Source organism: Lissotriton vulgaris, chromosome 3_2 (assembly GCF_964263255.1).
Source record: "Lissotriton vulgaris chromosome 3_2, aLisVul1.2, whole genome shotgun sequence".
In the NCBI taxonomy this organism is placed as follows: Eukaryota; Metazoa; Chordata; class Amphibia; order Caudata; family Salamandridae; genus Lissotriton; species Lissotriton vulgaris.
Genome location: NC_141690.1, coordinates 63,538,675 through 63,564,071, shown reverse-complemented (window position 1 = coordinate 63,564,071; position 25,397 = coordinate 63,538,675). Strand labels below are relative to the sequence as shown.

The 25,397-nt window shown below is 46.3% G+C and overlaps 1 protein-coding gene across 1 annotated transcript in view; it reads left to right on the top strand.

Annotated features, from left to right (window-relative positions):
- SMIM20 (small integral membrane protein 20) overlaps window positions 1–18,375 on the top strand; it is a 113,954-nt gene extending 95,579 nt beyond the window's left edge. Inside the window, exon 3 of the mRNA XM_086964006.1 lies at window positions 18,175–18,375. Coding sequence (XP_086820132.1) covers window positions 18,175–18,212 — 38 coding nt within the window. The 3' untranslated portion in view covers window positions 18,213–18,375. The remainder of the gene's footprint in view (window positions 1–18,174) is intronic.
- Window positions 18,376–25,397: the final 7,022 nt, after the last annotated feature.

The following is a 25,397-nucleotide window of genomic DNA, read 5'->3' as shown; positions in this document are numbered from 1 at the left end:
GGATCGAGTACCAAATTAAAATCCCCTCCCCACAAAATACTTGTGGTGTTATACGTATGAACAATGTCTGCTAGGGATTGATAGAACGCCGGGGAGTCATAGTTTGGGCCATATGTATTAACAACAATAAAATCCATCCCATGACCCTTGCAGTTTGCGATCACAAATCTACCTTCCGCATCTACTCTTAAAGAGGTTAAAGTAAACCTCGACTTGGGATTCACCTAGGTCAGAACCCCTCTGGCATGGGTCGTAAAGCCCGCTGCCGCTACGTGTCCCTCCAGACCTTTACTGTGTAACATTCTACTGGTGAGAGGCAAATGCGTCTCCTGTAAAAGAACAATATCCACCTTCTGCCGCTGTAGGTAGCTTATCACCTTCCTTAACTTACGGAAGTCATTCAGTCCTCTCACATTCCATGTTAGGGCCTGAACTGTGACTGATTTATCGTGGTCACCTTCGTCGGGTGTATGCAGCGCAGTCGTCAAGGCATTAGTGTGTTACTTCGTAGTTTACATGTGTGCCTATCATAGCCGGTGTGTGATAGTAGCGTGTAGTCCCTCCCCCCGTCCCCAAGAAAAACTTGACTCAACAAACTTAGCCTCCCCCCTCCCACAGCAGACCCCCCCCCCCCCCAACTGGGCCTCGCCGAATGTGGTACCATCCCTCCCTGCCTCTTCCCCTATCCTGAACATAAAAGTCTCAGTGGAGACCAGGTGGGTGCAGTGCACGCGGGCCGAGGTTACCTGGCTGTCTACCAGGCGTGCGAGCGCACACTACTCTGGGATCACCCTCACCACCACCCGCATCGATATATAGTAATCACCAGAGAAGTTGGTCTTGAATTTACACACGTTACCAAGACCTGAGTGTCTAAATAGGTAAACAACATGTTCTGCTATATCCACATTTCCTAGGTGCAGCTGAGTGCGGAACTATTTCTACTGCTCAGACCCACATGCAGCACGGCAACAAGCCCTCCATCGGGAGAGAACACCCCAGTTCCAACTAAACAGGCCCCATCACAGCACCTCAAGGAGTAATAACCCAGACGGGCTTCAGCAATCCCACCCCTCTACCAAAGGTTGCATAGTGGCACCCCACTGTCTTAACTCCTTTCCACAGGTCCTTCATCTTACCATCTCCTGTAGTCATAAGAAAGCAGACAGTTACTCTTGTTCCTCCAGCCGGCTCTCACTGTTTGCAGCCTCCGTCGGAAGATTCTCTTCTCTGCGGGGGTCTTTTGACCAGTTCTTTAAAGCTTGTTTCAACGCCTTGGGGTCGGTAAACAGGTGCTAATGTCCTTGTCTATTAACACGCAGTTTCGCCGGATACAACATGGCGTAGTCCAGGCCCAAGTCTCTCAGTTGCCTCTTAAACGGAGCAAAGTGCTTACGCACTTCCTGCACTTTGGCGGTAAAATCCGGATAGATTGAGATTTCCGAGCCCTCGTACTGCAGTGATTTCCTTTCGCTTGCTTGTCTCAGAGCCGCGTCTCGGTCCCTGTAATTTAGTAATTTTGCAATGATAGGTCGAGGAGGGGTTCCTGGGCGCGGACGCGGGCCCAATGATCGGTGGGCTTGCTCTATAACAAACATTGGCAAGGAAGTGTCGAACGGTGATGGATTAAACCCAGATCTTTTGACTGGGTGTCAGTGTTTGCCACTGGATTCAAGCAAGCCGGCCTGAAGACGGCTGGAATGCCAGAAACTGGTCCTCGGAAGCTTGTTTCCGGTCCAGGGAAGACATGGCTTGGCAGTTCGGGCTGGACTGTTCCCATGAGGCACAGGGTCAGACTGATTTGCACATAGCCATGTCTGAACTGGGGTGGCAGAGTGGGCTAAAGAACGGTGATGGATTAAACCCAGATCTTTTGACTGGGTGTGAGTGTTTGATTGATTCAGATGCTCCGTCCATCACCACCCCCTTTTTTACCGTTCTCTGGGTTCTTGGGTCTTCACGATCTGGCTAGGGAGCAGACTTTTGGCGTTGCCCTTGTTGGACATTTTGAGTCATGTCTATGGCCACTGCAAAATATTCTAAAGAGATTCTCATTGCATTCTTGTCCTCTCTACTGCCCAAAATGGCCGTGGCCATAAACCTGGAGCAATTAATCACCTTCATGGCCCCCAGATTTCCACGAGGCTGTGCAACATCTCGGCCAGGGTTCTCCAATAACAGATAAGACTTTCTCCTCCCCTCTTAACAGCTGGATTAACTCGACCTGCCTCAGATTAGAAAGGGAAACTAAACTGTAACTACAACAGACAGAGGACTTCCATTCTTGTCTCCCCTTCTCCTTTTTGGAGGCCATCTTAGACTAGCTAGTCTTCCACTCTGCTGATACTATTATTACTAGTTTATCTTATCCCCACAGCACAGCACTACACCTACCCCCTACTTCCAACATGGAACCCATGGGAAAACACACTTATAAAATAAATTACCCCACCGGGCTCACCAAAAAAAACGCAAGAAGTTTAAGCACAACTTCTTGAAGTCCCACCCTGAAACCCCCTTTGTAGACACCTACTTCTCCCTCAACAATGGAACGAAGAGCACAGATATCATCCTATACACTACACGCAGAGCACAATGTAGAAAAGCACTCCTTACCCTACTCACCGTCTCGACCACTAGGAAAACTGCCCATGGTGTAACACTCTCAATCACACCATCACAACGCTATCTGCTGGAGCAACCATCACCATCTACAACAACGCCACCATCTTAATTCAATCCACAGACAGAAACCTAGACCTATTTGACATCCTGTTCCCCACCTTCAAAGAATACTTCTCTAAACCGCAGAGCCCACACCCTCCAGCCTTCACTCCCAACACCCTGGACTCATCAGCACCTCCTAACACTAACACGCACCCCCTCCCTCCCCCCATTACTCTACTCTATCACCCTCCGTCTACAGACACCTCACACCCTTCAACCTTAGACGCCGAACCCATCTCCTCTTGCGTCCCACACACCGCCACAGCCTCGTCCCCTCCCCCACATATCCTGCCAATCACACCTCCGACTAGCCTCTCAGAACACCCCCCTCCTGTGGAACAGGAGCCCATATTAGTATTGATGCCCAGGCTGCTGGCGCAAGTCGCCTCTTAGTTCCCATTCTGAATAGTTACCAAATAAAGAGACGGGCGCTGGGAGCAGGAATCACAAGAACAGAGTTTATTTCTCATGAGGAGAGCCTGTCATTTCAGACACGAAACAAGATGTCATCGGGAGGTGCTCTAACAAGTGAGCTGAGACTCTGTCTTTTATACTTTACAAAACCCTTGGCATTACAATCACGATATTGTGAAACAAGGAAAAGACATCCCCATAATCCTCGTGTCAATCCTACCCCACATGTGTTCACAATAGGGACCCTTGACCTGCTGATAAAAGGGGAGGGCAATCACGCAGCTGAGTGTTCCGTCAACTGTTTAGGATGTGTGCGCCTGATCATAGCCCAGGGGGTGGGGTGGCCAGGATCAATAGTGGGTCCTTTGAAGAGGAGTGACTCCATACAATAAGCAGTAAACAGCATCTCCTGGCTTAGGCGATGACCTCAGACATGTGTGAACAGTCAATCGCGGAGGGAGGGTTTACTAACAGAGGGGTTATTCATGAAAGGAGAGGAGGTGCTGGTCAGGCGCGGCCGTGACTCCCAAGGACAGGGTCTTGCAGAAGAAGAAGGTTTATGACTTGCCCATGTGAGGAGAAGGGAGGGGGAGCCAGGGTGGACACAGGGACAGAGTCGCATAGAGAGAGAGAGATCTTATGACCCGTACATGAGAGAGCGGGGGCAGTCAGGTGCAGCTGGGGAGGGCTATGTCAGCTAAGGCGAAGGATGCCTCTTCAAGAGGGAATGGGGGGGGGTTTGCGTGGGTCAAGCAGAAGGGCTGCCTTTCAGGGCAGGGTCGCGCAGAGGGAGAGGGTTTCATGGTTTATGCATGTGAGAGAGAGGGGGGGGTTTCAAATACACGCAGAAGGGAAGCCGGTGATTCTAATCTTAGGCGGGCAAAAGGCCAGGGTGCCTAAAATGGCTGTCATGTACACATGGGTACAGGCCTTTGCTGGCAGAGGGATGCAGTCAATGCTTTACGGTATTCATGGTGCGCGCAGGGAGAGGAGTGGGAAAAGGGAAATGAACGTTGCTTATGTACATCAATATTTCTAATTTTCTACAGTCGCCCCTTTTTACATAGCAAAGTTCATTTTCGTAATCGATGAGGGTACATATAAACAGGTGCGGTCGAAGAATTAGCATTTGTCAATACTAACATATGGCATATAATCATGGACAGTTGATGTGTTTGGCAGAATGCAGCACATAGGAGATTGCATTTGTCAAGTTCCTATCGTTTCAAAGCACTACATAGCATAAATGTTTCTGACTTAAAAATGTGACCAATGAACATTTTGACCAAGTAGTTGAGGGTGGAATTCAGTTCAATACACAAGATCTCTTCGTCACAGTGTCTTTTTAGCAGTGAGCCATCACTGGTAGGCTCTAGTCCGTGTCCTTTTGTTGGCGCTGTTGAGCACCGGCGGTGGAGCTATAGGTCCAGCTCGGATTTATCCTTACACGTTGCAGGGTGCGGTCAGTCCTCTGCTGTTAGACCACAGTCCTGTTCCCTAAACAATCCGTTTGGCGGCGCCTTATGCTCGGCACCTATATTTCCGTGGCAACACCCTATTCCCATTTGAATGCAGTTCTTCCTTTTGGCAAAAAGTCACGTGGAAAAGAGGGTGTGTGTGGTTCAAATAGTCGATAGGAGAGAGAGTGGAGTTGGGTCAGGGTTCCTGGGACACACAAAAGGGACCAAGGGAGCAAAGCATAACAAGCAGGCAGGCCCATCAATCGGGCCCAAAGAAGGGGGACGGAGACTCCAGGCACACGTGGGTTAGCAGGCGGAGGGCTTCAGGGCAGCCCGTCAAGTTTCATTTTCCACGTTTGGAATTGCTGTCTCGTCCCGTATCTAGTGGCTCTGCAGCTCCACCTTTGGTCGAGGTCACACGTGTCCCAAGATCTGCAGCCAGGCTGTACGTCACGTCCGACCCTTCTCCTCCGGTGATCGTGAATCTTTGAATAGGTACAAAACAAGTTTTTAGAGAACTGGCAGAAGAAGACATCTATGCATGTGAATTCCTCCCTCAATCCTACGCATTTGGGAGATACGCTCATCGGTCACAGTCAGAGGTCTATTACCAAGCAGTGCATATGTCGGCATTCCTACTGAGTTCATGCCAAGTTTATTCATCGTCCTATTTATAACTCAAGTGAGGATAAATAAGATTCCCATCAACTGTGCATTTCATCATATTCAACATTTCGGAGCATTTCCCTTCAAGGCTGGCTAACCTTTTCAAACAGGGCGGGGGTGCCATCATCGAGAGTCAGGTAAAACAGGGTTTTCTCGAGGGACGACAGTTACTCATGGTCATCATGTTTATATCCGGGACAGCAGCTGGGGTCTATCAAATGGGGCGGGGATGCTTCGGGCGCTCGCGCTTGGGTGCAAAAGGGGGTGGGGCAATCTGGGCATTGGGGGTCAATCTAGACGTTGGCGTTCGTCTCTGATGAACAGAAATAAGGTGCCATTGACATACAGTTCCCCTATAAATGGCCAGATTGGGGGACCTTAGTCGTCTTACCTGTCCTTTCCTTCTCAGCCAATTCGAGTTCATTCATTTTGCAGAAAGGAGAGGTAGTAATATGGCGAGATACAATCATTTTAGTTTCGGTCAATTTCGCTGAACACCTTCGCGTTCAATAAGTATCCAATCAGACTGGTGCCAGCGAGGCACGGTTTTACCATATAAAGGAAGAGGAAATAGGGAGACTCTCATAGAGAGTGAGAGTCGTCCGCAATCTAAACGAGCCATTTGGTACACGTATGACATGTAGAGAGAGAGATAGAGACAGACAGACAGAGACAGAGACAGACAGATATAAGAAAAAGGGAGAAAGATAGAGAAAGAGAGAGACGTGTACAAAAATGGGTCATTTAGTGCGTTCACAACACAGAACAACAGGGGGTCAGGTGACGGAGAGACGCAACAGAGGGAGAACATAAACCCCTACAGTACACACACACACACTCAGACGAAGGAAGACAGTACATGTATTACATATATATAAGACATTCACGACAAAACAGAAAACAATTGTTGGCCAACAAGATCTATTTTTATATCCTACGTATCTTTACTATCCTATTTATCTACGTGCTTAGCTCTTTTTACCCTTCCCTCCTTTTCCCTCTCGCTTGTTATCTCTGCGAGCGTTCTCAATTGCCAATACTTACACCTCGGTTAGTCGATCAGAAATTAACCTGGTCGCGCTATTTACCCATGGTTGGATCTTAAACCATTTTTCAGTTTCTTCCTTTGGTGGGAAGTTCTCCAGGCTGAGGCAACGGCAAGTATTGATCGGGAGAACAGTCGGACAGCTTGGCTATATCTATAAGAGTGTGAGAAGGGGGGCAGTGCATTTTGAACATCAGCAACATTTCTAACTTCCCAGACGGGTGGTGCCGTGGTAACCCTTACCCACACACTTTTCTTTGTCCTTTCCCTACCTAGTCAAACGTCTAGTTACATTATCTAACGTGTTATTTCTAGTCAATTTTCGTCATACAGTACCCGTCAAGTTTCTATGTCAGTCCATCCTCCCAGTCGCTATGTTCTAAGGAGGAACAGTCATGTTTAAGTCTACGTCTTTTTTAAAAAACTTATCGTCATAAGGGCTATGCACATATTCCCTCCTTCCCTTTTCGTCGGTGGTTCGATCATCGCTCTCCCACATTTCAGCCGACGTTCTGACGTGACCTGCAGAAGGGAGGAGAAAGAAGGGGGTGGGGGGCAGCATTCAAAGCACATCAGCATGCAGTAGTCCGAAAATGTTTTTACCTACCACATACTCGACCTATCTCCACGTACTGCATTTCTTTACCATCTCGGCGTTTAAGCCCAGAGGGACCAGTAATGTCAGATAGATAATCATTGATGATCCGCGTATCTACATGAGTTACTCGGTCGCAACCCCTTTTGTTGGGTGCAAGGGTGGTGGTCAGGTGGCATTTCTGTGGTGTCGTTTTAAGGGCGTCTAAAACACTTTTCCGGCTGCCTGTGACACATAATGTAGCTGCTAAATATCTGGTCCTTTTTAACCTTCAGCTTTCATCATACTTATTCTTCGCTCACAGTAGCAAAACATCCAAAACTCATTAATGCAACCGCTACAACCATGCTTTCTTTTTCAAAATACCTTTAATAAAAAGTGTTGATGTATAAATACAGGCCTACAACCCAGCGGACCGGCCACGGAGCAGGTTGAAACTGTACATAAGAAGAACGAAGTTGGTGGCAGTTCATTGCATAAAGTGCAGCAGTGCAATAAAATCGTATTAAACTTCCCTACAGAGCAAGCATGATGCATGTCAAGAATTCAGTTTTTCAATTGATTCATTAATTCATTATCCAAATGCTCATTCACTGTCTAAATTGCACCAATTCATTTTCCAAATCATAATTAGTACCCACCCTAAGTCAGTTCATTGTCCAAACATATGATCAATATCTGTATTGCTTTCTTCTCTAAGCACATAATCACTATCCATCTTATCAACTTTCATTGTCCAAAAATGCACACGTATCTCAGAGCATCAATATTCGAGCAATCCGGGTGAACAGGGAGTTTGAAAGTTTTGTTTCGTGTATCGGCGCCATTTTGGGCGAGGTCAGGCAGGTTCCAGCATAGTCAGAATGTCTCCAACGACTCGTGGTTGGACCAGAACCTTCCGTTGGTAGTTCAAAAAGTTTTGCGCAATGTGGTAACAGTCTAACAATATGGACCATCAATCAAAGAGTGGGGAGGGCGGCAACAATTTTCCTACCGGGTCACTCTGGTGTTCCACCGGAACTGAACAAGTCTGTACCTTGGCTGTGTTTTAGCCATTTCCAAACTGAGGCTGGCGCCGGCAGGAGTGCGTCGATGTCGCAGGTCCCAGTGAGGGGGACAGGGGCGCCCATGCAGAGGGGTCGGGGGGCCCCCCGGCTCTCATAGAATCTTCAAAGTTGAGGAGAGAAGGCATGGGGCGTGCGCTCGTCCCGGGCAAAAAGACCGCTTTTCGATGTGGACCCTCTTTAAGCAAAGAGCGTTGGGGTGCCGCTGGAAGCCTCCACCTGGAGGGAGGTGGGGGAGGCTCGTTTGCGCCGCCTCCCCCTTCCAGCGACCCCGCGCCGTTCCCCAGCTCCACCGCTTCGGTATTGGCCGTGCCGGCTATTGAAGATGGGGGGGGGGGTCGGTGGCTGAGGCAAGACATCCCCCCCTTGACATGTGGCGGGACTACCTGCAACTGTCCAGGCGTTGCCGTGTGGCTGGACTACCTGTCACTCTCAGGCGCTGACATGTGGCGGGACTACCTGTAATTTTCAGGCGTGGTATGTGGCGGGACCACCTGCAACTCTCAGGGTTGTCCGACCTTGTCTTGGCTCCGGTCCTCGTCGATGGCCAGATCAGGCAAGAGAGGGGGTGGGGGGTGGTCGGTGGCTGAGGCAAGACAGCTCCCCCCTCCCGTGGCCTGCAGGGCAGCAGAAGAGGGGAGAAGGAGAGGTCATTACGATTCTTTGGGCCGTCCGCCCAGCAGCCTCCCCTTCCGACTGCGGCCAGGCGAGCCCCGCATGCCTCGAGGCCTCGCCTTCCGGATGGGCGTAACCGCGGACCTGTTGCACTTCGGGAGCTTCCGGAATGGGGGTAGGTGCCTATTGATTTTGTATCTATTTCATGTGACCGTTATTTGGGCGTGGTGGGCAATGAGGCAGACATGTTTGGGGCAGGAATAGGCAACGGAACCTAGCTACCTCGTGGCTGCCTTGGTGTCAAGCTTGTCTTCCCTCGCCATTTTTATGTTTCTTATTGCAGGTTATTTCTAACGTTTCTTATTTTATTTTTAGCGAAGTTGATAACTCATCAGTGGCCTACTGATTTCGCTCAACTCTTTTTCTTGTATTTTTATGCCATAACCTATTATAAGCTATAGCGACTAGTCCACACTTAATGAACATGTCCTTATTAGGTGTGCCCTCCAGTGGAGCTGGATGGTTCATCTCTAATAAGCGGTCCGGGCTAAACAGGCTACCAATCAGTGGGGAGAAGATAGGCATGACGGATTACAACGGGCACAAAAGTCTGCACTACCTATCTTATCACGGCGGGCAAAGACTAGACAGAATATTTCTATTCTCCGTTGTTTGCAGGCGGTGAATACCTCAAAAGAACCAATACCGAACACTTAATGTACGGTCAATCAAACAATCAGTGGGGAGAATAAGTGGGTGCGAAAAGGTTTGCGTTACCCACTCTTTCTCTACCTGCAAAGAGAGACCTTGTTCTTCCCTGTTTGTAGACAAAGAATCTCCAGACAATAATCCACGAACGACAGTTCGGGAAACAGTGGGGGAGGAAGATAGGCACGACTGATTACAACGGGGACAAAAGTCTGCGTTACCTATCCTTCACTGTTTGCAAAGAGAGAGCCTGTTGTTTCTCCGTTTGCAGACGGTGAATCTCCAGAGGGTTCAACAAAGCGTAATACTAGTATTATCCAAAACAATCATTTCACAATTTGTCGCATTTACGCGACCTTACCCGGACCGGACCGTGTGGGCAGTTCTTCGCCTTCCTCCTTCCAGCGCCCGATCGTTCTCTTACTCCATGATTTTACCGCAGCAGTCCTGTGGGATTCCAGTCAGGACAGTAGGTCACTCGAGAGAGGTCCGTTCAGAATCGGTGAAGTTCATTCAATCGGCAGCCGGGCGAGGGCCCTCTCAAGGCAGGTATACTCCGATCATTTAGATGTTCACCTCATCGTCTGGATCTCTCTTACTGGACCTTATGTCACTGATGGACCCCGCGTTGGGACGCCAATTGTGGAACAGGAGCCCATATTAGTATCGATGCCCAGGCTGCTGGCGCAAGTCGCCTCTTAGTTCCCATTCTGAATAGTTACCAAATAAAGAGACGGGCGCTGGGAGCAGGAATCACAAGAACAGAGTTTATTTCTCATGAGGAGAGCCTGTCATTTCAGACACGAAACAAGATGTCATCGGGAGGTGCTCTAACAAGTGAGCTGAGACTCTGTCTTTTATACTTTACAAAACACTTGGCATTACAATCACGATATTGTGAAACAAGGAAAAGACATCCCCATAATCCTCGTGTCAATCCTACCCCACATGTGTTCACAATAGGGACCCTTGACCTGCTGATAAGAGGGGAGGGCAATCACGCAGCTGAGTGTTCCGTCAACTGTTTAGGATGTGTGCGCCTGATCATAGCCCAGGGGGTGGGGTGGCCAGGATCAATAGTGGGTCCTTTGAAGAGGAGTGACTCCATACAATAAGCAGTAAACAGCATCTCCTGGCTTAGGCGATGACCTCAGACATGTGTGGACAGTCAATCGCGGAGGGAGGGTTTACTAACAGAGGGGTTATTCATGAAAGGAGAGGAGGTGCTGGTCAGGCGCGGCCGTGACTCCCAAGGACAGGGTCTTGCAGAAGAAGAAGGTTTATGACTTGCCCATGTGAGGAGAAGGGAGGGGGAGCCAGGGTGGACACAGGGACAGAGTCGCATAGAGAGAGAGAGATCTTATGACCCGTACATGAGAGAGCGGGGGCAGTCAGGTGCAGCTGGGGAGGGCTATGTCAGCTAAGGCGAAGGATGCCTCTTCAAGAGGGAATGGGGGGGGGTTTGCGTGGGTCAAGCAGAAGGGCTGCCTTTCAGGGCAGGGTCGCGCAGAGGGAGAGGGTTTCATGGTTTATGCATGTGAGAGAGAGGGGGGGGGTTTCAAATACACGCAGAAGGGAAGCCGGTGATTCTAATCTTAGGCGGGCAAAAGGCCAGGGTGCCTAAAATGGCTGTCATGTACACATGGGTACAGGCCTTTGCTGGCAGAGGGATGCAGTCAATGCTTTACGGTATTCATGGTGCGCGCAGGGAGAGGAGTGGGAAAAGGGAAATGAATGTTGCTTATGTACATCAATATTTCTAATTTTCTACACTCCCCTAACTGCACCCAACGCAACATGATTCTCGCTCTTCCCATATCCCCCCTACACTTTGCACTCCCGTCCCGTCCCGCACACCAATCTTCTCAGAACACCCCTCCTCCCCCAACTGCACCCCACACAACATGACTCTCTCTCCTCCTATCTCCCCCCCCACACTTGGCCCTCCCGCCACGCCTAGCCTTCACCCCTCCCTCAACCTCTCACCCCCCATTCTCACTCCCCACTATCCCACCTCCACCCCGCAACCCTCAGCCTCCACACCTCCCCCACTTACCCTTCCCCTCTTAGCACTGTTGCCCTGCCCAATAACGCCAACACCCACCCTAACACCAACCCTCTCTCTAACTTTTCCAACCCCTTCCCCAGCACCACCTCTCCACCCCGTCTCCCCCCTCTCCAGTAACCTATACTCCTGTTCACCGCCAGTACCCTTCCCCAACTCCGTACCCAACACCAAGCTGGACATGATTATGTCCACCCTCCTCCAAATGAAAGAAGAACTACACACCGTCAAAGAGTTGCTCATCACACACCTCAGACACCCCCCCACCACCACCTTTATACCTAACAACACTCTCCCCTCACTTCCTACTCGCCTTACCACACAACACGCCCCACTCTGGACCTCTATCCCCTCCTGCAATACCACCAATCGCCCCAGACGCACTACCAATACGCTCTCAGACCATGACATACACACCCTTCTCCACTCTTACGTCTCGGCTCCCCAAAATCGCCTAGCCTCCAACCACCTGTCCATCCCAACGATTCTCTCTAACCCCCTCAGGCACCACACGCATAACACCAGAGGCTCCGTCCCCAACAACCTCACAAATGTACCCCTCACTATAAAAACTTCCTCCACCCTCTGCGCCCCCAGACTCAAATGCATACTTCTCAACTGCAGATCGTCCCAAAGGCATTCCGCGGGGGTCGCCGATCTCATCATGTCTCTGGAACCGGATCTAGCCATTCTGACTGAAACATGGTTGTCTGATTCTTCTACACCTATCATGGATATCCTAGTCCCCCCCAACTACAGTATCAGTAGACTTGACAGGTCCAAAAAGACAGGCGGTGGAATTGCCTGTATTTATAGAAGCAACCTCTCAGTTATTAAAGCGACCGCCCACTCTCTTACCTCCTGTGAATACCTCTGCCTTGATGTCATCAGCGAAAGCAAACCGTTATGCTCACTACACATCATATACCACCCACCTGGGGACAAGCTCTCCTTCTCGCAACAACTCATGGACATAATCTCAACCAACTCAGGACGGCAAAACACCCAAATTTTCCTTGGCGACTACAATCTCCATTGGAATGATCGCTGTGACACAGTGGTGAATAGCTTCAAAAACTTCCTCGACGCCCTTGATCTCACCCAAATATGCAATAGCCCGACCCATGAGAAAGGCTCTATCCTTGACCTCATCATTTCCAAAGAGGACTCTATTCAACTTGAGTCAATCCAACCTTGTGACTGGTCAGATCATCATATTGTCTCCTTCTTCATCAATGAAAAAGTTAAATTTAACCCAGTTCAACCCTCCAAGCCCAAAGTTTGGAAAAGAGACATGAAGAAACTCAACCCAAACTCCTTACCGCCTAACAGCTACAATCTCTTACTTCCTCCGTCCGGCGTTACGGACCTTCAACTGCTGACTGACCATTATTTCAATGCTATGACCACAATAATCAATGAGGCTGCACCCATGCAACTGAAAAGAGTCGCGTCCAAGATCTCCAACCCATGGTATGACGGGAGCCTCAATGAAGATAGACGGGCCATGCGAATGGCAGAGCGCACCTGGCGATCAGCCCCCTCTGCACTGCACCTAAAAACTCTGAAAAAACAGATAAACGCCTACTTCAGGAAAATAAAACGCTCAAAGAGAGATTTCTTCAGCCTCCAGCTCGCCCAAGCAAAAAACCGCCCAAGAAAACTGTTTGAGCTAATCAGAACACAATCCAAAGAACAATCCCAGACACTCAGCACCATGGGCGCTACACCTTTCTGTGAAGACTTCTCTGCTTTCTTTAACCAAAAAACCGACAACATAAGAAGCGATCTCCTCAATGACGCTATCCTTTACTCCAACCCCCAACACACAGCACCGTCTGAACCAAAGAACAATGCTACATGGTCATCCTTTGGCACCTACTCCGAAGAAGAAATTGGCAGACTGCTCAGCACCCTGAAACCATCCAATCACCTCTCTGACCCCCTTCCTGCTAACGCTTTAAAAGTCTTTACCCCGTCGCTCCTCCCACTTTGGACTAAGATCATCAATAGCACTCTTCAACAAGGATCCATCCCTAACGCCCTCAAAGTCGGACAAGTCACACCGTTACTAAAAAAACCAACAGCAGATCCCACTGATCTAAACAATTACCGTCCTATTACAAATATTCCCACGCTCGCTAAACTGTTGGAAAAATGCGTACAGCTACAACTGACTAATCACATAAATAATTTTGATCTCCTCAACCCTCATCAATCAGGCTTCCGAGCAGGGCACAGTACCGAAACTGCTATGACTCACATAGTTGACGACGCCCTCCAAATCCTTGACCAAAATGATACCTGCCTCCTCATCCTTCTTGATCTCTCTTCAGCATTCGACACAGTTAAACATGAGAACCTACTCGAAATATTAAACACAAGAATGGGTATATCTGGGACTGTTCTCAAGAGCTCCGCTGAGATGCCGCCACTGGGAGTCGGAGTTCCACAGGGTTCTGTGTTGAGCCCGACGTTGTTTAACATTTTCATGTCCCCTCTGGCGGCCCTGGTGGAGGCTTATGGGGCCCAGATCGTCTCATACGCAGACGACACGCAACTTCTCTTCACATGCGGAAAAGATCAGGCATTTGATGGAGAGAGCATCCGGGGGTGCTTGGGAATGGTCTTCGACTGGTTCCAGCGGAATAGTCTGAAGGCCAACTCCAGCAAGTCGGAGGTTTTATTCTTCGGCTGTGCCACCGACCCTGAGTGGCAGGAATGGTGGCCGTTGGATATGTGTCCTCCTGCACAGCCATCGCTGGTCGCCAAAAACCTGGGAGTCAAGCTGGACAATAAGCTTATGTTGAGAGCGCATGTTCTTGGTCTGGCTGGCACCTGTTTTGGCATCTTGAAGATGCTCCGCAAGTTTTTACCACTGCTTTCTGTGGAACACAGGCGGATCACTGTGCAAGCTCTTATTGGATCCAGGTTGGATTATGCGAATGCCCTCTTTCTAGGTCTCCCGGATTATTTGGTCCAGCGCCTGCAGGTGGCGGAGAACTCTGCTGCTCGTGCCATTTTTGGCCTTCACAGGCGAGCACGAGTTTCTGGACTGCTGCAGACGCTTCACTGGCTGCCCATCCGGAAACGGATCATGTTTAAATCTTTGACGCTGATGCATAAAGCACTTTTTGGCTCAGGCGCTAGGTATTTGCAACGGAGGCTGTCCTTTTCCCGTCCAGACCGCTCACTGCGGTCAGAATCTCTTTTCATGGCCGTGGTTCCGCGTGTGCGAAAGGCCCGCACTGGGGGTCGCTCCTTTAGCTTCAAGGCCCCTCAGCTTTGGAATTCGCTTCCGATGGTTTTACGTAGCACCTCTAATTTTCTTCAGTTCAGGAAGAGCCTAAAGACTTGGCTCTTTAACCTCTAGGCCTTCTATTTTCTCCCCTTTTTGCTTTGTGGTCTGTTATTTGTCTGTTGTGTTATTTACACTGAGCTGCATGTGGAAAGCGCCGGGACACTCTTTTAGAGTAGCCGTGCGCTATATAAACACAATATAACATAACATAACATAACAACCGGTCTCAGCGATTCAAAAGCAACAACCTGATGTCCTCCTCGGTACCTGTATCGTTAGGCGTCCCTTAAGGTTCCTCCCTCTCCCCTACACTGTTCAACTTAGTTATGGAACCTCTCACTACTCTGTTACAAGCATCCAATGTTCACTTTCACATGTATGCCGACGACACCCAACTTTATCTCAAAATACAATCCCCCAAGGACATCATGCTTCTGAACTCCACGATCAGAAACACCCAATCCTGGCTTGCAGAGAATCACCTCAAACTCAATGCGTTGAAGACTGAGTTCCTCCTGATCTCACCGCCCGCAAAAATCTCTACCGCTCAAACTTGGCTCAAGCACCTAACTGCTCTCAATGTACAACCTACCATCGTTGACTCAGCTAAATCTTTAGGCATAACACTTGACGCCAATCTCAACATGCAGCAGCACATCAGCAAGGCAACTAAAGGAGCAAACTTCCAAATCAATACCTTGAGAAAACTCAAACCCTTCCTCCCAGCCAAAGACTTTCAAACTGCAGTACAATCTATAGTCATCCCGCACATAGAATACGGCAGCATCGCCCTCTGCGGGCTCCCCCTAACCACAACGGCACCCCTAAGAGCGTCCCTTAACACTGCAGCGAGACTCATCACTGGTTCAAAAAAACACTTGCATACTTCCCCTGACTTTAAATCCCTGAACTGGCTACCTTTTGAAGCCAGAATACATCTGAAAATCGCCTGCATGACACACAAGGCTATACACATGAACTCACCCGCCTACCTCTCTCAAAAGCTGACAATTTCGGGCGGCTCTAGAACTACTAGAAGCACAAACAATCTTCTGCTGAAGCCTCGAAGATTTCGGAAGGTAAAAACCTATAAACGCTCCTTCTCAGGAATGGCGCCCAGGATCTGTAACTCACTCCCTCCTGAAACCAGGCTCATCTCCTCCAACAAACTTTTTAAGAAAGAAGTAAAAGCGATCCTCATGGCTAAATACACATGAACTATTATTCTGTATTTCCCAGGACTCCGCGCTGTACTACCTACCTGACCCCTTGGTCTATTTGTATTACTTGTTTTATCGACTCACTTGATTGTATACGTTCCCTCTCTGTATATCTTATTTTATATTATTGAAGTACCTATCTGACTTTGCACCCTGTACCTACACCACCTCAAATATTACCTACTGTTGTATTACTGATTCTCCTGCGTGACTATGCACCCTGTACTCTCCTACCTCAATTATGCCTACCTCTATGCTATTTACAAAAGTAGTTTAAGCACGCTTAAACATTATATGCTCCCTCTTTTTGTACTTTCATATTATTGGCGTACCTGTTTGACTATGCATCTTGTACCTACACTACCTCAACTATGACCTACCTCTTGTATTTTGACCTACCTATGTAACTATGCTTATCGTACCTAACTACCTCAACTATTACCTACTATTATGCTTTCACCCCATGTCCTTGTAAAGCGCTCTGATATCTGCAAAGATCTTGTTTGCGCTATATAAAACTTTGAAAATAAATAAATAAATAAAGGAAAACATCAATAAGTTAGTGAAACATATCTGTTAAGGATCTTAAATAATCGTAGCACAATGAAAATAACTCAGCTCTTCAATACAAATCCATTGAATGGAATCATGTTATGTGTTCTGGAGTGTTAATGTTCTTTCCAAATTAGTTATGAGATTTAATTAAAAAAACGTAATTTATGAATTTCAATTTTTTGTTATATAATGTTATAGCCTGCTTGCAGAGCGAACACATTCATATGAGTTACCATGCTACAAATTCACCACGGATAACTGAAATATTTGCAGTTCGCAACACAAAATCCTCAAATAATAATTCAACATTTAAGGGGGAAAAATTGGCCCTGAGATGTACAGTGCCTTATAGGGTGCCCTACTGCATTTTATTGTTTATTCCTTGATATCTCGTGTCCAGCCTGCCAAATCACAATAATTGTTATTTTCTCAGTAGATTTCATTTCTAAAGGTATATCATTAAATAAGGAAATATGTGAGGTACTCAGCATTGTAATCTCAAAGTCCGTTATGATATATGCACACATACATCCCACCAAAACACATCATATCACAACTCAGCACTACATTCCACACCATGCCAGTACCTTTACTTCACTACACTAAGCACAACTTGCACACAAACTTTATAGTACTAAACACAGCAGATACATTGCTCTGCAACATACCTTAAAAACATTGCCGATCTCTCTGTCTCAACACTTATAAGGTCCCTAAGGCAAGACCTATTGGCTATGCCAATGCTTGTTAGTTTTTGGGTTTGTTACAACTTCAAATAAGTGTCTTGAGACTACATTGGTACACGATCTACCATGCTTTATATTTGGTGTTACTACAAGTTTGGTTCATTTTGCTATGTTTTATGTGTTATGTTGCATAAGTTCCATAAAAATATTTGAATATAGCTGCTAAGCGTGATGGAAAAGCACGGTGTATACAATATCTGTATTGAATAGTATGCTATGTATTACCATACACTTTGCAGTGGTAATAAATAGCATGTTACATACACCCTTCACGTATGTGTGTATATGTGTCTGTATGCATTTATTTATTTTAAAAGTTTTGTATATCACGAACATGCCAAAGCTGGTATCAGAGCACTTTACATACGTGCTGTGGAAGACATAGTATGATAACTGTGGGAGAAAAGAAAGGAAAGCAGTATACAACAGGAACAAGAAAAGCAATATACAACAAGAACAAAATGACATAATGGCGGGCGACAATGGCAGTAACAAATGTTGGGTAGTAGCTAAAACAGCTAAACAAGATCGGAGGCAGGAGGAGAAAAACTTCTAGTTCAGCTCATTGTACATTAGGAGAGCCGTAACTTCCCTTTTGAAGGCAAATGTTAAGGGAATCAATCTTGTTTCCATGGGTAAGGAGTTCCAGACATTCTCTGGGCAATGCCAGAGAATGAACGGTTGTAGGTTTTCAGTTTTTTACATTTCTTCGTCTTAAGCAGCAGTGTGCTGGTGCTCATTGAGGGCCAGTTGCAGCCGGAGAGTATGAGCTTATTCTTCAGGTAGAGTGGGGTGTTGAAGTGTAGGGCTCTATGGATGTGCGTGTATATATACATATATATGTATATATCTGCGTGTGTGTGTGTGCACACACAGATGTGAAGAGTGTAACATATATTAACTGATTAAAGGTGATTATATGATTTGTGATTATTTTTTTTTAATAGATGGGAGTCAAACAACATTCATATTGATGTTATATTTTATCCCTAGGATTGAAAGTGTGGTCGGATCCATTTAACAGGAAATGAAAATCTTGACAAGTCATCTCCCAGAGGAAGTTGGAATTTGGTGACAGGACTGTTCCTTTATATGATGAAGATAAAGCTGCACTGAAGAATATGCATTTTAATAAATAGTTGAAATTTTCAGGAGAAATCAGACACCCAAGCTCAATACATATTTGTGGTTGTTTATGGACTCTTCTCCAGTATATATAATCCGTTCATTTACGTCTCCTTGTTGGTAATGTGCATACATGGAGGTGTTGGGAATTCCGTATCAACAAGTCAGTCCGCATTTCTCTTTATCTTTTTGAACCGAATGACTGCCTGTTAGCTGATAAAGCCTCTCTTTTTGTAAAACCTGTTTAATGCAAATAGTGAAATGTATGGGAGGTGGTGGGAGCCTAAAACATCGCTCAAGATGTAGCTGTATCTGAGCAACTCTGGCATTGATAAAAATTGTGCGTACAGACACTGATGGGTAAAAAGTTTTAGACTTGTCGACATGAAAGACAAGTAGCAGTCCCGCGACGGTGTCACAATAAATAAAAAAAATAAAAAACTTTCTATTGCAGTGTTTGAAATGAGTTAATGTTGTTGAAATACTGATGACTTGTGAAGTACAGAGGTTTATTGTAGTTCTGATTTCGAATTCAGCTAAGGTATAAATCCGTATATTCGAAATTGCTGATTATCTTCCCCTAGTGCTGATTTATACTCTCTGTGCTTTAGAAAGGTTTGGTGACATTAACATAGTCAGAGTCCAACAAAAACGCATAGTGCCGGCGACATTAAGGGTCGGCAAAATGTTTGAACGTTTTCATATATTTTGCCGGAATTCTCAGGTTCCAAGGCAAAAAGTTTTCCTCCTCCATCTGAGAAGGATTGGCAAAACCGATAGGTCTGGCTATGGCAAAATAATGTGGTGGTTAATTTTTTATTTCAAGCTTATGCCACAGTAAAGAAAACCATAATAACGGGTTTATCTTAAATACATTTGTGGCTATTTTACTAATTATATTTGAGCGAAAAAGCTTTTTAGTTATGCCACACCTTTTATTATTAATCTTGTTAGGGAGACCAGATTAATTCACGATCTAATCAAGCACTCATTGAAGACAACTGTAGTGTTAGGATGTTATTTAAACATTACAGCATCAACTATAAATAACAAGCATTGGTAAAGCATCAGTTCCGCCTATAATGAATAAAGAGCTATTTTCATCAATCATCGCTGGAAGAAGAAAAGGGCTCCCTGACAGATAACGGGGGAGTGGAGAGGATGATGTGCACTGGCCAGAGCTGCTGACTCCAGAGCTGTGGTGTTTGAGTCTCAGTGGCCCTGCCTAGATCCTGTGATTTTAAATCACTAAGGGCCAGATGTAGGAAGGCTATTACCGGTCGGTAACGGCCGAAATTAACGAATTTCGGCCGTTACCGACCAGTACTAGGCTTTTCTGATGTTGAGGCGGAAATTAACGATTCGGTAATTTAAGGAATCTGTAAATTACCGATTTCGTAAATACCGATTCGATAAATTACCGAATTCCTAATGTAGGGAGCACTTAAATGAGTGCTTATCCCATGTTAGGATTCGTTATTTACCACCAACTACAAGTTGGTGGTAAATAACGAAAATACCCCAAAAAGCAATTTTATGCAAATTGCTTTAGTGCCATGTTGCAAACATACATGCCCTTAGGACATGTATGTCTGCAACATGTGCACCCATACACAATTGAGGGGTGCAACACCCTTGCCACCCTTCAATGTTTTCCCCCTTTTACCGAATCGGTATTTACTGATTCGATAATTGACATTCATTCCTATGGGCCTCCAGGCCCATAGGAATGAATGGCAATTACTGAATCGGTAAATACCGAATCTTAATGAGTCGGTAATTTTTACCAAATGATTTGCTACATAGCATTTACCGATTCGAAAATACCGAATAAGTCAAATTCGGTATTTTCGAATCGGTAAATGCTATTTACCTACATCTGGCCCTTAATCTCTCTGGGTGATCAATTGTTATAGACACATGTTGCAAGAGTAAAAGCAAAACTCTTTCAAAATATACTTCCACCACAGGATGTTAACAGTATTTCCAGTTGGAAACTGATAAGAGAAGCAGACCAAGAACAAGCATTGGTAAATACAGGAAAATATGCTACAGCCAATACAATTGGTGGAAAGGTAAGTGCCATACTCTGGAACCAATGAGAAGGCAGAAAAGAGAGGAGTTTTGCTTTATACTTGGTTTATACTAAAACAATTGATTTCGCAAGCACAGTTAGCCCTGTACAAGTGAAACTTCAAAAGGAGTCGGAGTGTATAATTGGGCGCTGAAAGTGTATACCAAATAAAAAACTAGTATTTAAAGTTCATATAAATAACATAATAAGCACACTTTGAATCAACCTTTGTCGCTGTAGATATAGAAGCTTTTTTAAGTGTGTATGAACAATGAGCCCAGGCTTTGTGCTGTCACTCAAAGAAATGGGAGACGATGGGTAAAGTTGGCTGACTTTTTTCCTCATGATGTACAATTAAACAGAGCAGTGAAAGAAACTAGTTGACCAAAAGCCCCATATAATTAACCCATAATGTTTATTCGAATTTTCGGGAAGAATACTAGTCTGATGAGACGCCTTTCTCAAACTCTATGCCTAAATATACAGAGTGGGCTGTGGCTCCACACAGTATTATTTTTCTCTCACTTCATATGATTGGCTACTTGATGTATCATTGGGTTTTTCTGGGATTGATTCCATTGGAATGCAGGAAGGGCTATTTTACATTTAAAAAGCTTTTGTCACATTCAGTTCTTTATCTCATATTCATTCTATATAGAACATAATCATTATTGCTACTTTTTTTGCATAACGGGTGCAAAGCTAAAAGGGCAAGCTTTAATGTGATAAACAACATGTATGCATTTGGGAATGCCTGTAATTGCATGCAGTGGCACATTAAATACACAAGGATTGACTTTGCCAGTGCTCATTTTCTCTTGGCTTCTGGTGTTCTTGCTTCCACGCCTTCCGTGCCCAGGTGACCACGACATACCGTTCTACAAAAGTGCCTAATGCCAAAGATCTTGAAGGAACTTGTGGGCTGTATGTTGCCCAGTTTGAGGTAGATTCTGGTTCCAGTCCATTTACTTGCACAAAGCGACGGTGCCTGCCGCTTTGTGCAAGTAAATGCTGGGGGGTACCATAGGTACCCCCCATGTGCACCCCCCACCCGCGCACACCCTGGGGGCCAACGGGTCCCCAAAATCAAAAGTACACATGCTTTTCCACGGCGGAAAAACCGCCGCGGAAAAGCATGTTTACAAATGCTTCCTAATTTGGCTGGCGGTGTCTGATAGACACTGCCAGCCAAATGAGAGCTTTTCCGCCGCGGTTGTAATCTGACCGCGGCGGAAAAGCAGCAGACAGTAACCAAGACCCACCAGCCATCGTAATGCGGCGGTGGGTCTTCGGTGAGTCCGCAGAGGATTTTCCGCCTCCTCCGGGCCGGAGGTGGCTTCCCCCGGCCCGGAGGAGGCGGAAAATGCTCCATCATAATGAGGCCCATGATGAGAAATCTCCCTGCGGGAACAAAACTATTACCTAGCCGACTTAAAAAAGTTTCTCCAATATGGCAAGTGCCTACCCATAATGTCCAAACGAAGAAACAAGTAATACCATTTCCTCTTCTTTCTTTCTGCGGACACGGACTGCTACCTGGCCTGTTGTGTCTTCAGATAGGTATTTTTTTTTGTTTTTGTTTTTAGTTTTTCCTTTCAAGTTTTCCTACAACGTTTCTGTAATAATTGTGTTATTTAGCATTTTCCCCTTTTACACAAGACTTACTTTAGCAGCCTTGTTTTCTAGATACATGTCCTCTGGCCTGCAGAGCAGGTGGGACCGCACTTTGGGGCATTTTTCATAGGACTCGCTGAGCAGCCCGAAATCCTTTTATTTTAGATCTTGATTTCAGGGTTTTTATGTGGTTTTTGCTTTGCTCAGATGCAGAGTTCCTGTAAGTATGTCTTGTAACCTAACTCCAACATGGCGGCTATTGCTCGAGTTGGAGAGTACGTTGTTTGGTTGCCTGGATATGGAAGCCAAACAAGAAAGTGGGATTTCTACAGTAGACAACACTAAGAACATGCCGTCTGTTGAGCAGGTGGACCAAACTAGTATTTCTGCAGCACCCTCGCTGGTAACACTTCAGGACATGATTAATGCAGAAGTGAAGGCTGCATTTGGAGCACGTGAAAGTCTTCCTCCCCTTAAGGTTCCAAGGCTGGACCCTGATTCTGGTCCTTCAGATGGCTTGGATGAGGAAGCGTGCAAGGGGTGATTTCTTTGTTCCAGGAGCAGAGCTCACTCAGTTATTTCAGCATCTGAGGGACAATCTCAAGTTTCCTGTCCCAGCTTTTGGTGGTGGTAAAGAGAATTTCTTTGACCAGTATCACCGTCTGAATCCAGAACCCTGTCGTACTGCAATATGGTTCGAAGAGTTCTTTCTCAGGAAAGGAAGGAGGTGGATATGTTCTCTTTCCCTCGATCCTTAGCAAAGCTCTACCATTTGAAGTGATTTTTAGAGGAGCTCTCTTCTGAAGTCAATGTAGACAACTTAATTGCTGGACTATCTTCTCAGAGAACTGTAGTATCCATGTATGCCCTTCTGTCAGATCAAACCGATAAGAAGGTTGAGGGGGAGTGAGAAAAGGCGTATATGGATTCCAAATCCTCCGCAGTTGTGCAAATTCCTATGTAACCTACACTGTGCAGTCTCTCTTGAATCATTTCCAGTCTCTGGCGGATAGGATGGAGGAGGTTGCTGATACGTCTGCCTTGCTGTCCATGATGAATCCGCATGTTCATTTCTGTCAGATTTGACATTTGACATTTGATCATTTGTGTGGTTTGGAGTCAGCCTCAGGAGCCACACCTGCTGCCCTCCGACATATCTGGCTCGGTTCCTGGAAAGTAGATGCTACTTTGGAATCAGTATTGCTAAAGCTGCCCTTTGGAGGAGCCAAGATTTTTTGAACTGGAATTAGAAGAAGTTGTTAAAGTCATTGGAGGATAAGGAACTCCTGATGCCATTCACCCCTTTTTAAGAGGAAGAGATTGTGGATATAGAAAAGTTGTCGCTCCTGGCATTTCAAGGGTTGCCAATCCGCCCTTTTATGGAAGGATTCGTTATTAGGGGCACCAATTTCACCAACAAGGACGGATTCAGCCCCAGTTTTCTACCGCCCCCAAAGGCATGACTATGTTGACTGACCAATAAGGTGGTGGGGGGATTATTAGTTTTCCAACAAGAGTTGAAGACGATGGTAACAGATGCCTGGGTGGGGCACTGTTTGAGAATCCTCCATAGCTAAGGCCAGATGGTCAACCCTGGAAAGAGGCAGCTCTTCCAATTTTAGAGAGCTAACAGCAGTGAAGAGGGCTCTTTGGTTTTCTCCCTTCCTCCTACATCGAGCGGTTTGTGTGCAGACAGGCAACATGATTGTCTAATCTTGCATCAACAGTCAGTAGGGAATGCAACTTCTTCTCTTTCTTCTTTCCTGGAAGATCGGTCTGTGGGCAGAATACAATATTGATTCTTTTAGGGCAGTCTATCTGCCGGGGGTAGGAGAATGGGCCACTGACTGCTTGAGCAGGAAGTTTCCTTCTCCAGTGACTCCTTGTCTCTCTCTCCCATTCTGTTTCAGAAGATTGTCGACAAGTTTGGACAACCTTGGCTGGATCTGTTTGCTTCGAAGCAATTTGCAGCTTGATTCCATCAAGAAGGGATTGGGCAATGGATGCTTTTTTGACCCCTTGGCCACGGGGTCTTCTCTATGCTTTTCCTCCCTTTCCCCTAATTGAGGAAAGTTTGGAGGGCAGGGCAGAGGTTCAATTGGCAGTCCCAGGATCGCCAAGGAGAGTGTGATTCCCTCTTCTTTTCACCATGGAGATTCATCCTCATATGCTGGTTCTTCTTTTCCTTCATCTTTTAGCTCCCCTCTTGTCAGTCCAGCCACTCTCAAGCATCTCGATCTGGTGTTTTGGCACTAGAGAGGCTAGCTCTTGAGTCTACTGGTTTTTCATCGGAGGTAGCCAGTTTTTTGACAAATACGTCTACCTTACTATTGTACAGCCGTCACTGGAGAAAGTTTGTCCCATGGTGTAATGACAGAGATCTTTCACCATCTTTGTGTGATCCTTTTAAGGTTCTAGATTTTTTAAATGATGTCTTTAATCTGGGTCTAGCGGTCACCCACTATTAAAGCACAGTGGGCAGTTATCCAGGCTGTTAGAGGGGAGGGTGTTTCTGTGATTGCCCACTTGACGTCCGCCTTCTGAGAGGTGTTTTTTCCTGCAGTGACCGATAATTCATTGTCCTAACTGTGTCTGTATTGCCTTGAAGGGAAGAGTCTCTGTCTTACTTCTTTCATTCTATCTTGATGGATTAAGCTGGTAAGTGAGTTTACATGTAAATAATCTGGCTCAGATCCTCCTTTGGTGCAGGAGAAATCTACTTGAGGTATCTCTACCTCTTGGGCAATGTTTCAAAGGGCCTCTCTTAAAGACATTTGCTGTGCTGCCTGGGCTTCGCCTCACACTTTCATGACCAATTATAGACTTCAGTCTTGTGAAGGGGTCTCCACAATCTTTGGCACTTAACGTTGTATCAGCTGTCCATAACAAGTGAATGTTCTTTCATATTTATGTTGTGTATGTCTCTCCTTGCTGGTTACATGAAGGTTCCTCACCAATCACCTCTTGCTTGGGAATTGGCTCATGTTGTGGGACAGGAAAACGAGGTAGAAGGTAATGGCCCAGTTACTTACCAGTAATCGTCATTAATCTGAGTCCAGTTCTTGCTGTCACAGTCCTGGATCCCACCCTCCCATCTAATTATTCGAGATAGCGGTGTGTTTTGGATTTTTTTGGTATGGTTGAAGTTTGTTATTACAGAATATGGTCAATTAATCAATTTAAATTTGTAAAGCGCTGCTTATTACCTGTGAGGGTATCCAGGTGTTGGGAGGGTGTGGGGGGGGTGCTGCTGCTGTGGGTCAGTTAGTTGAACAGCCAGGTTTCTAGGCCTTTCCAAAACTCCTGCAGGGAGGGGGCTGTTCTGAGGAAGGGTAGACTTTTCCAGGTATTTGCGGCCCGGTAGGAGAAAGTGTGGCATCTGCTTCTGTGGATGTGGGGCGTG